Raw genomic sequence first — 12,348 nt, forward strand, 5'->3', positions numbered from 1 at the left:
ACAGGGGGCCTATCTAGGGAGCGAGCAGACGTTTGGGACGGCACCCTCGCAGCGCTGTGTTGGAATGCGTCGAGGAGACTCGCACTTCCCTAAAACAAGTTGAGGCGAAAAAGTTCGTTTTGGGGACAAAAACCGTGGAAAAAAGAAGAAACTTCCCGAAAAACTTCGACGGACATCCGGGAAGGACAGAGGGTGAGTGTGTCTGTGGAGTCAGGAATTGTTTAATGACGTAAAAACCGTTTCTTTTCGTTTGTTTTCTGATAAAGTGTGTAGGCTTGTAAAATGGAGGCAGGGTGTGAGAGAGAGTGTGTGTGAGTGTGAGTGAGAGAGAGGCGCTGTCCAGCAACAAGATCAGGACCACGGCTAACACACACTCACACACTCTTTACCCACATACACACTCACACACTCAGTAACGACACACTTTTCTCTCGAATCACGTATTTAAGACGACAAAACTGTGGGAATAAAACATTGTGTGTGTGTGTGTGTGTGTGTGTGTGTGAGTGAGAGAAAAAGAGAGTGTGTGTGAGTTGACCTTCCGGAAAAGTATGCTAGCTAAAGTGAGTTGAAAAAATCATTGTTTTCTATCATACAATTTTGTGTGTAACAACTTTAACGCTCGCTCGCTCGCGCGTGCGCGCGCAAGCTGGACAGCGACTTTTAATTGGACGTGATTTTAAAGTCCTGGAAAGTTTTTTTTTTTCTCTCTCTCAAAAGTTCACACTTTAATTTAATGAAAAAAAAAAGAATAGTTATTTAACTTGCGATGATTATATTTATATAATAGAAATATAATTAAACATTGAGTTTTTTTTTTTATCTTCCTCATGATTCCGCCCTGAGTTTATTTCCTGACTCTGGGAGCTGTCCAACAAACACTCACTGTTTTTTTTCCACGTGTCGTTCACGTTTTTTTTGCGCGATTTCCAGGACAATTTTTGTCGTGAACGCCAAGTTTAGTGTATGAATGTGTTAAATGTTTGGAGAGAGAATGTTTATGGTCAGTCTGAGGGAGTTCAGGAGGTTCTGGTTTGCTCTGCTGCTGCTGTAGGAAAATGGCCGAATAGTTCAACATGACATGAAGCTGCTGAGCAGGAGAAAAAAATGCACGAGGGGGGAGGAGGATAATGTGCGCGCGCGTGTGTGTGTGTGTGATGGGGTGGGGGTAATTAGGGGGGAAGCGGGGGGGGGGGGGGGGTTGTTGGTGGTTGATAAAGTGCACGAGATTAAGTTGAGGAGATCGGCGCGCAGAGACGTCGCGTGCGCGAGAGTCAAAGAAAATGCATGTATGCGTGTTAAAAAATTAATGTAGTAAATAAATGAAGGAAAAAGAAATGCAGTGCAAATATGTAAAAAAAAAAGAATGCACGTAACATATGTAATAATTAATGTGTAATATAATAAATGATGTATAATTAAATATATAAATACGTAATTAGTATCTAAAAACAATACCGTGCACAGATGTTTCAACTTAATTGATTGAAAACAGTCATGCATATATAAGAATTGAAATAAATGTAAACAATGCATGCATTTAAAAAAAGTAAATAAACAAATCAACTAGTGCACTTTTGTTGAAAAATTAACTGACTACATTTATTCATTTAATAAACAAACAATATATCTAGTTCAAAACAGATAAATAAATCACTAGTGTGTGTGTGTGTGTGTGTGTGTGTGTGTGTGTGTGTGTGTGTGTGTGTGTAAATAAATTCATTTCTTCATGTATGGTTAAAAAAATATTTTGGGAAGACAAGTGGTGGAAATGTGCAAAAAAAAAAAGCAATATTTACAATTATTTTTAGAAAGCAAAAGTTCTAAAAAAATGTTAGCAATTAGCGATCATTGGAAGTCAGTAAGAAAAATAATACAATGAAGAATTAATATCAATATTACTACTAATAATAAATAGGATAAGCATATTTCTCTCAAATGTTGCCGGTACTTCAGAATTAGGACCTTTTTCTTATTGAGATTTTGTTCCCAAGAGCACGGCTTTTACCCCTGCAACAAGTTTTGGTGCAATACAATGTTTTTTTTAGGAGTGGGACAGGTATCAGTTTTATCTGTGCATTAACAGTAAACATTTACAAACGTTTCAGCAGCAAAACCTCAGTAAAACTTTATAATGATGCAAGCAGGATGAAGGACACTGTTGGACATCTAGGTACACAAACTGTATCTATTAGGAATATATATATATATATATATATATATATATATATATATATATATATATATATATATATATATATATATAAAAAATTCTATTTGATTTTTATGTGACTGCTCTGTTTTCTACTAGATCTCAGAGCCTCAGGCTTTAATTTAGGGGGAAAAACAGTTTTTCATGCTGAATCATTCTGAGTCACAAGGAGTGTGTCCATACAAGGCTGTGAGTCTTGAACAAGAGCTGTGTGTGTGTGTGTGTGTGTGTGTGTGTGTGTGTGTGTGTGTGTGTGTGTGTGTGTGTGTGTGTGTGCATGAGACTGTGAGCGATAATTTCCAGAGGCTGTACTCTCACTGACTCTTAAGACTATTGCGCAGTCATTCGGCCATTTTGAGTATAAAGTAGTGCAATCACAATTACGCCCCTTATGTTTATGTTTTTCAGTGTAGTTTGGCATGAAGGAGTCAGGCCGAGGCTTTCAGTTAGCCTTGTCTGTATCTTGTGATTTAGTACAGGAAATGAGTTTTGCCTTAGAGAAAGAATGCTTCTGTAACCTTCCGTGCATTAAAGAGTCTTTAAACCATGGTGTGTGTGTGTGTGTATAATGTACATATTATATGTATGTATGTATGTATGTATGTATGTACATGTAGAGAGAGAGAGACACACACACACTATATTCCAAATAGTATTGGGTCACCTGACCTTTCCTGCTATATGTGGTTCTTTTCCAAACTGTTACCACAAAGCTGTAGGCACTCGATTGTATAAAACATCATTAGATGTGCTATAATACAATTTTGCATTCACTTGAACTTGGAAACCCAAAACCTGTTCCAGCATGGCGATGCCCCGTGCACAGATTGAGCTCCTTGAAGATCTGGTTTACATGCTTTTTAGAGGAAGATCTTGAGTGGCCTGCTACAGAGCTCTGATCTCATTCCTATTGAACACCTTTGGGATTTATGCTAACGCCGAATGCACCCCAGGCCTTTTTTTAATCTACATCAGTACCTGCCTTTCATAACACCCTTGAGGCTGAACACACCATATCCACACTTCAAAACCTAGTGGAACATCTTCCTAGAAGAGTGGAGGGAATAATAAGAGCGAATTGGGAGTAAATGTGGAATGTGATGCTCAAAACACGCACTACTTTTGTAAATATAGTGTGTGTGTGTGTGTGTGTGTGTGTGTGTGTGTGTTTGTGTGTATGTATAAGGTATGGTAAGATTGGTGCATATGCAAAACAGTTAATGATGTGGTGTATAGATTATAAAAAGTGTATCGTAGTTGCTATTTGTATGGAAATGCATAGTTTTTTAACATATTTGCGTTTATTTATATATAATTATTAGATGCTTAGTAGTAGCGACAAAGATTTATGTCTATAGATTAACATAATAGAGGTGGAGCTGCATCTTTCTGGAGACAGAACCGGAAAAGAATATCTGTTTTTATCTGTTGTTTTTCTCTTGTTTTGCACTACAAAGGCGTTTTGTGAAATCGCACTGCATCATATTAGGGGTGAATCGCATCGAGATGCGAATCACATCGTTCTCAGTTATGGAGACGTACATCCATAATATATATGTAAATATATATATACGTACATAAATATAATATGAACCTCTTGTGTCTCTCTCTCAGCTTGAGCATGGCCTCTCAGACAGCATTTAATCTCTGCACGGACATCTTCAGGACCTCTGGAGGTGCTTCACTGTCCGAAGAATCAGAAGTCAGCGCAATTCCTGGTACCGAACTTCCAGCACCTCAGCTTGTGATGCTGGCCAACGTGGCCCTAAACACGGAGTCACCGCCAGAGGAAGAGAAGCAGATGGCGGAACTGCAAAACGTCGGCTGTTGCGGCTACTCTGACAGCGAGGACGAGATCGTGGGCCACTACAGCTACGATGAGACGTCGGAAAACATGGAGGAAGAGCCAGAGATCGGAGAAAACCGAGTAGAAAAGGTGATGGAATCCACCGAAACGGTTCCGACGGACCTTTCGAAGAAATGTCACGAAATCGAAGATTCCCAAACGCTTAAAGGTTCCGACGCCGCGCCAAACTCGACGAGCGTCCACGCGAAGAAAAAGAAAAAACCGTTCTACTGCAAGCCGTGCCACTTTCAAGCCGAGTGCGAAGAGGAGTTCGTCCAGCACATCCGCGTCCACAGCGCAAAAAAACTGTTTGCGGAAAAGGCGGGAAACTCGGACGACGAGTCAAATCCGGGACCGCAGAAAACGTCCGAAAACTGCGTCAAGGGCGTGATCCGCTGTGAGCGCTGCGGCTACAACACCAACCGCTACGATCACTTCGTCGCACACCTGAGGCACCACAAGAACGAAGGGGACGAGCAGCAAGTTTTCAGGTGCACCATTTGCCCGTACTCCACCGTCAGCCAGTATCACTGGAAGAAGCACCTGAGGAACCATTTTCCCAGCAAGCTCTTCACATGCGACCAGTGCAGCTACTTTTCTGACAGGAAGAACAATTACATCCAACACATTCGTACACACACCGGTATGTAGCCTCTGTTTTGCTTTATAGAGCATCTGCTTTATGCTTATATTCATACATTATATTAATCCTTTTCTATTTCCTGTCTGTTTTCCAGGAGAGCGTCCTTTCCAGTGTGTTTATTGCGACTACTCGAGCTCTCAGAAGACCCATCTCACACGGCACATGAGAACACACTCTGGTGAGTCACTCAAAAGCCTGAAAACTGTGTTTATCAGGACACCGCGTTCACGCATTGTATCATGACCTAGAATGTTAAACGTTTGTAAAGCACGGGGGAAATCAGTGTATCGCGTCGAGTCTCGAACCTCGAAGTAGAGACCTTCCTCCCAAAGGTATGCATGTTAGAACAGGTTTGGGTTCAAATCTTCCGGGAAATGAGAAATTGTGTGCCTCCTCGTTTGTGGTAACAGTCTGGGGAAGGCCCACATTAGGGGGGGTGATAGTCAGGTGTCTGCAAACATTGAGCCAGATAGTGTACACAAAGTTTCTGCCTCTGAATAGATTGTAGAATTTGCTACATTTTCAGCACAAAAAAAGGTGAAAGAGAGAAAAGCTTTTTGCAGGAAACCACTAGTCGCTCTAAGTGAAGCTCCCCAATCAAATATGAATTTATCCCTTATTTTATAAATAGTACATATTTAGTACAAGTTTTGGTGTTTGGTTTAGCAGAGCTGTCTGACTTTTTACCACCATTTCTCTTTGTTGTACAACACGCATCCAGACGATTTGGGATAAAGCGGTAAAAGGTTTGTACGACACACTTTAAGGAGTGACCGTAATCGGATTACATTTGAGTTTGTGCATGCTTTTCCTTCCCGCATGACAGCAGTGTCTGTATTGATTCGCTTCCCGAAAAAAAGCCGAAATATTCACAAGCATATCCTCCACAACAGGTGAGCGACCGTTCAAATGCGACACCTGCAGCTATTTGGCCGCCAATCAGCACGAGGTGACCCGTCACGCCAGGCAGGTGCATAACGGACCCAAGCCCCTCAGCTGCCCCTACTGTGAGTACAAAACGGCCGACCGGAGCAACTTCAAGAAGCACGTCGAGCTGCACCTCAATCCACGGCAGTTTCTCTGCCCCGTTTGCAAGTATGCTGCGTCTAAGAAATGCAACCTGCAGTACCACATCAAGTCGAGGCACCCAGGGTGTTCGGATATCTCCATGGATGTGTCCAAGGTCAGGCTGAGGGTGAAGAAAGCAGACGGGGAAGATCTGAAGCCGACACCAGAACCGAGGACGAGGGATCGACGAAAAGCAGAGGCGTCCGAAGACCCTGATTCGAACGTAGGCCCTATCAACCTCTCTATCAAAAAGAACGGAAAGACTACTTCGGACGGTGAGGGCGCCAAAAAGCCCACACCTGAACCCTCAAAAGAAAAAACATGCGAGAAGAGGGCGGAGAAAAGAGTTGCGCCAAGAAACGAGGGGAAAGAAACAAGCCACAAGAAAGCAAGACTCAAAGAAACGTTCACCTGCGTCGAGAAACAAGATGGAAAGAAAGACAAGGAGGTGAAGAAAGCGGAGAAGGTTGCCAAATCTGCAGACAAAGTCACTAAAAATCGTGCGAAAAAGGAAGAAAAGGCAGCAAAGGAAAAGAAAGAGGCCCTCGCCAAAAATCAGGACGGTTCTGAAGAGGATAAAAGAGCAGATCTTGAGAAGATGGAGCAGAATCAAAGAACGGAGAAAGAACTGAGAGCGAAAGAGCCGAAGCAGAGAGAGGAGGAGGAGGAACAACAAGAAAGAAGGAGGCAGGAGGAAGAAAGGCTAGAGAGAGGAAAGAAAGAGAAAGAACTGAAGCAGAGGGAGGAAGAGGAAAGGAGAGAAAGAGAGCGACAGGAAAAAGACAGACTTGAGCAAGAAGAAAGAGAGAGGCTAGAGAAAGAAATGAGGGAGAAGGAGGAGGCAGAACAGAGAGAAAGAGAAAGGCTGGAGCGAGAAATGAGAGCGAAAGAGTTGAAGCAGAAGGCCGAGGAGGAAAGAAGAGAAAGGGAGAGATTGGAGAGAGAACTGAGGGAGAAGGAGTTGAAGCAGAAGGAGGAAGAGGAACAGAGAGTAAGGGAGCGACTGAAGAAGGAAAGCAAACTCCAGAAAAATGTCGTACCGAAAAGAGAGGCGGCAAATGCCAAAGGCATTAAAAAGGCACCAGGCACAAAAGCCACCAAAAAACAGGCGGCAGCAGCGAATTGTGAAAATGTGGAGAAGATTCAGAATCTTGAGGAACCCGAGCTGAAAACGATGAAGCGCAAAGCCCCCTCTCCTCAGGCAGAGAAGGCCAAACGCAGTAAGCTAAAGGCGGCCGATAGCACAAGCACGCCTGGAGGGGTGAAGAGGGGCAGGCCAAGAAAGACAAACAAGGCGACTGTTAGTGTTGAGGTCCCACAAACATCTGTTGTGACCAATGAGGCTGCAAAAACACTGGAACTTTCATCACAGCCTGAACATGTGCAGACCCTAGCAGAAAAAGCTCCAATCTCTACGAAAAAGGTGCCTCGTAGTTCTAAGAAGCTGCACATTACTCAAAATCTAACCGAGAAGCAGTCTTTAGAAGACACAGTCACGCGGGTGAAGGCCACCACGGAAGGAAAGGGCACCGTGGAAGCACAGACATCTTCTGATATCGATAGCGGGACAGATAGTCCAACACTGGACCTGTCCAAACCGCCGTGTAGCAAATCTCACGACGGCGAGGACGACGAGGGCATCCACAGCCACGACGGAGGCAGTGACATCAGCGACTGCGCCTCCGAGGTTAGTTACGACTCCGGGCTCAACGGAAAGCTCCCGGAAACACCGACCGAAGAACTTTCGTCGCCCACGCAGCTGCTCAGCCACACGTGCGTGTTCTGTGACCGCACGTTCCCACTGGAGATGGACTACAGGCGGCATCTCAATCGCCATCTGGTTAACGTTTATTACCTGGACACCGCGACGCAGGGGAACAAGTAGACTCCGGTTCTGCTTCAGGTTCACGTCGGTCATTTAAAAGTGCCTAGTAGTAACCAAGGCAGCTGGAATATCATTCAAAGTCTGATTTGATTTCCGTCACCATGACACAAGGCTTCAGAATTTCTTAATGCAGAGGAGGACGGTTGGAACACAGGAGACGCTCTTTTACCGTGTAATCATGTTTCTTTTACAGCTTTTGTAATTCAGCCCAAAGAATGTTTTAATTCTCTTTATGATTAAATCTACTGCTTTTCTCCCCATGATGGAAACATTTGTCCAACAAATGAAATGCTACATTGTTCCCTTTGGACTGTATACTGTAGGATTCTTTTACTTGTTAGCAATTTTATTAATTTTGTAGCGCAAAAAAAAAAAAAAAAAGATCTTTACACTGTACAACTTTTTTTTTTTTATGCCTCTGACAATCATTTTCACTTTTTGTTAATGTGACATTTTCTTTCCCGATATCTCTGCTAACGGTCCCTAAATGGAATTGCACCACTGATCTAATGTGATTTTTCTTTTCCATTTAAAAAAATAAATAAAGGGTTTTTATTAAGTGCAATATTGTATATTGGATATACCAAAGTGGAAAAAAACTCCCCTGCCCCACATTCAACTCTCTTGTAAAAAAAACAACAGAAAAACAGACCTTAGATTGGATTAGAATAGCTATTACTGTAAATGTGTTTTAGAAATGTTACTTACAAATGGTTAACTGCATATTTCTTTTACAGATGTAATCCAGACTGCTTTATAGTTTCAAATATGTGCAGATACTAACATGTTAAAATGTTGTGATTCTGTGTATGTAATTAACAAATATATCAATAAAACGATTGCACAAAAGATTGCATGTGAATGTCTTGTGATAACAAGAAATGGGAAAATATTTGAACATCCAGTCCTACAATAGGGAGCCAGTTGGTGTTATAACTCGTTTATGCAGTGTCTGTTTAATCAGTCATATGGTCAAAATGCAATACACAAAATCATACACGCTCCAGTTAATGTTCACATCGAACGTCAGAATGTGGAAAATGCGATCTCCGTGTCTTCATGACTTCAAGAAAACTCCAACAAAAAAACCCCAGAAGGCTACTGGAACTTGACCACCAGATCATGATGCCACAGTTGGTACATGAACAGCTTCTTAGAGACAATCTCCATCTCAGGGAATAACTTCAGAAATACTGTAACGAATACAAGGTATGTGATTTATTTATTTATTAGTTTTGACTTAATTTGACGATTTTTTTCTTGACAATTTTGAAGAAAATGTCCATGTGAGCATCTGGTCAAATGATGGAATGAATGTGTCCCATCTTACAAAAACTACACTACCATTGTACCTTCAGAATCGATCTTATATGATGGTCTACAAACAGTATAGAGTGTAGTTTTGAACTAACAGCTTAGAGATTGTGCATTGTTCAGCGTAAACCGTTTTATCTGCAGGAAAACGCACAAGACACGGATTCTGAAGTCTCGGGTAAACGTATGCTTTGATATAGACCCACCAGGCATGACATTATGAATGGTCTCCATCAATGAAGATAACACTTTGGATAACATCTGCCTAAAACTCTGTTTAAGACATTTGTATCAACTATTTTAAGAATTTCACCTAATAAAGGTTTTGGAAATTGACGGGAAATTAAATTTGAAATGATTTGATATACAGACAAACTATATACGGGGGCATTAGGAAGATAGGGATTGAATTTCCAATCTCTTTGCCTGATTTTTCCTGAGACCAGGTTCAGTCTGTAAAATTCAAGCATATTATCACCTCTTCCTGAATAAGACCAAGACTTGTAATGGGAAGATCGGATCATTTTAGTGACTTGCAGCATAACAAAAAAAAACCATGCTCTCGTTTCAAGTGCTTTGCTATGATCTGCTGGTGCATCAGAAGCAGTGATGGTAGAAAAAGCAACAAGGATGCATGCAGGACGTTTTGGAGACAAGGTGAGGGAGGTGAGCTTGAGATGGTTTGGACATGTGTAGAGGAGGGACATGGGGTATATCGGTAGGAGAATGCTAAGGATAGAGCCACCAGGAAGGAGGAAAAGAGGAAGACCAAGGAGGAGGTTTATGGATGTGGTGAGGGAAGACATGCAGGTAGTTGTGAAAGAAGCAGATGTAAAGGACAGGGGGATGTGGAGACTGATGATCCGCTGTGGCGACACCTAGTGGGAGAATCCGAAAGAAGACGGAGATTCTAACAGTTATTATATAGAGATACTACATAGAGAGAAATACAACAAAGCTTATAGTGCAATAAGCATAAAAATATATATGGCAAAAATATAACCTTCACTTTTGCAAATTGAACTGCAAAGTAATTAAGTTTTTAGTAGAAGTAGTATGAAAAACACAAAATGAGAGGTGTAAAACACTTAAACAGAAGCACTTAAACAGAACTCCAGAAAAACAGATGTTTTGCAAGAAAACAATTGATATGTTTAAACTTTGTCACATAATTATGTAACTCAAACAAAGACTAGATTAGCGACACTTCCAATAAAGAAAGAGAAATTGACGGAATATGCGAATGGGGAACAATTAAAGTAGAAGACTTGAAAAGTAGAAGAGGAATCTTGGAGAAATATATCAATTGTGCCATTGCTGATTTAGATGTTCCTCCTAAGAGCTCGAAGGATGTGCTGACTGACTGCAATAAGATGATAAAGAGGTAAAGATCATTTCTTTTTTTGGTTAAGTAAACTAACTTGCTACTACTAGAGATCTCCTTCTTTGGTTCTTATGTTATCCACCTGATGGCGCTGATTACTCTTTCTTGTTGTTATTTTTAAATGTAATTAACCACAGAACCAGCAGAGGTCGCTGAAAATTTTGCCGCATATGAAATCGCTCACTCGATCACTCATTAGCTTTATAGTGCAGGACAGGTTTAGTGGGAAGAAGGGAACTCAGACACTGATGTATATATCGTGCATTATAGCAAAAAGAAAAGGCTGAGGTCGCAGACAATTTGATGATAACTGTTACACCTAAACCCTGAATTAACAACTGTGGTATATGGTGACAAACTAACAGGAATATACAAGTATAGGAACATACATTATGTACAGAACACTGTTGCGGAGTTTTCTGTTGGTGTCTTCAAACTGAATTGAAGAATTGAGCTGAATGCGATTAAATCTACTTTAATCTAATTTAGAATTTTGGTGAACCCCCTTTTTTTTTCCTCAAGATTTTCATTTGTCTTGCAGTGCAGTCTGGAAAATAGTCCCAATCAAAATCGAGCATTATGGGTACAAACAAGAGACTGCAAAGAGAGTTTGTTCTCTCAGAATTTGGACACCATTACAAAATGACTCACAGGAGATAGATTGCGGTTTCAGATGCAGCTTAAATAGAAAAACCTGAAATATCACCTGTACATAAGTAATCAGACCCTATACTCAGTGCTTAGTTGTGGCACATTTGGCAACGTTTACAACATCGAGACTTTCTTGGGTATGGCGCAACAAGGTTTGCACACCCGAATTGGGGGATTTTCTGCCGTTCTTCTTTGCAAATTCTGTCAATCTAAGCCAGGCTGTTTGGGGATCGTCGGGGGACAGCCACATTCAGATCTTACCAGAGATGTTCAATTGGGTTCAAGTCAGGGCTTTGGCTGGGCCACTCTAGGACATTCACAGAGTTCACTAGCACCATGTGCTTATTGTTGTTGTAGGAAAGTGAACCTTCGGCTCAGTCTGAGGTCCTGAGGACTGTGGAACAGGTTTTTATGTCTGTACTTTGCTCCATTAAGTTTTACCTCAACCCTGACCAGTTGCCCAGTCCCTGCTGCAGAAAAACACCCCCACAGCATGATGCTGCCACCACCATGCTCCACTGTTAAGATGGTTTTGGGATAGTGATAACCAGTGCATGGTTTCTTCCAGACATACCGTTTATAATTGAGACCAAACAGTTCAATCTTTCATCAGACCAGAAAATCTTGTTCCACACAGTCTTGGAGTCCTTCAGCAGGCTTCCATCTCCACCCAGGATCATTGGAGCTCAGTCAGAGTGACTGTCGGGTTCTTGATCAAATCTCTTACTAAGGCCCTTCTCCCGGATTGCTCAGTTTGGCCGGGCGAACAGCTCTTGGTAGAGTCCTGGTTGTGCCACAGCCTTCCATTTGAGAATTATGGGAGCCACTGTGCCCTTGGGAACGATTAAGACAATTGGGAAGCACTAATTTTCGAGTGTTGTAGCAAAAGGTCTGAATTCTTTTCAACAAATGATATCTCGGGTCTTTTTAAAATGTATTTATTAAAAAAATAAAATTACAGACATTTCTAGGATTTTGTTTTCAATTTGTCATTATAGGGTATTGGTGTAGAATTTTTTTTTTAATATGATTGCAATATTAGGCTTCCCCAATACAAAATTTTTAAGTTTGAAGGGGGTCTAAATACTGTCTGAATGCATTGTATGTCCAGTATAAACATAGTCACTAACAGTAACTTCTCAGGAACATACTTGAGATGTTCTTCATAGCTCATGTTTCTCCATGTTGAACTTTTCATTACAGCATCCTAGTTTTGTGGACACGAGCAGAAAGGTAGATTTAGTTATTTCCAACCCTTTGTATAGCAAAACATCTCATCTGAAGCGGAAGATCCAAAAGAATACTAGCAATCTGGTTCTTCAGTGTGCAAAATTATATATGTTTA

The 12,348-nt window shown here is 41.4% G+C and overlaps 1 protein-coding gene and 1 long non-coding RNA gene across 2 annotated transcripts; one reads left to right on the plus strand and one right to left on the minus strand.

Annotated features, from left to right (window-relative positions):
* rest (RE1-silencing transcription factor) lies at nt 1-8,503 on the plus strand. The gene is made up of 4 exons (XM_083565667.1): nt 1-192; nt 3,827-4,701; nt 4,796-4,879; nt 5,595-8,503. Exons 2-4 carry the CDS (start codon nt 3,834-3,836, stop codon nt 7,652-7,654), a joined length of 3,012 nt encoding a protein of 1,003 aa, XP_083421793.1. The 5' UTR covers nt 1-192; nt 3,827-3,833; the 3' UTR covers nt 7,655-8,503.
* On the minus strand, nt 5,062-5,612 carry LOC310739617. The gene is made up of 2 exons (XR_014537439.1): nt 5,128-5,612; nt 5,062-5,094 (listed from the first exon to the last, which is right to left on the minus strand). It is a non-coding gene; the product is annotated as an uncharacterized lncRNA (long non-coding RNA).
* Nucleotides 8,504-12,348: the final 3,845 nt, after the last annotated feature.

The sequence above is a fragment of the Silurus aristotelis genome (genome assembly GCF_946808225.1).
Source record: "Silurus aristotelis genome assembly, chromosome: 17".
Classification (NCBI taxonomy): domain Eukaryota; kingdom Metazoa; phylum Chordata; class Actinopteri; order Siluriformes; family Siluridae; genus Silurus; species Silurus aristotelis.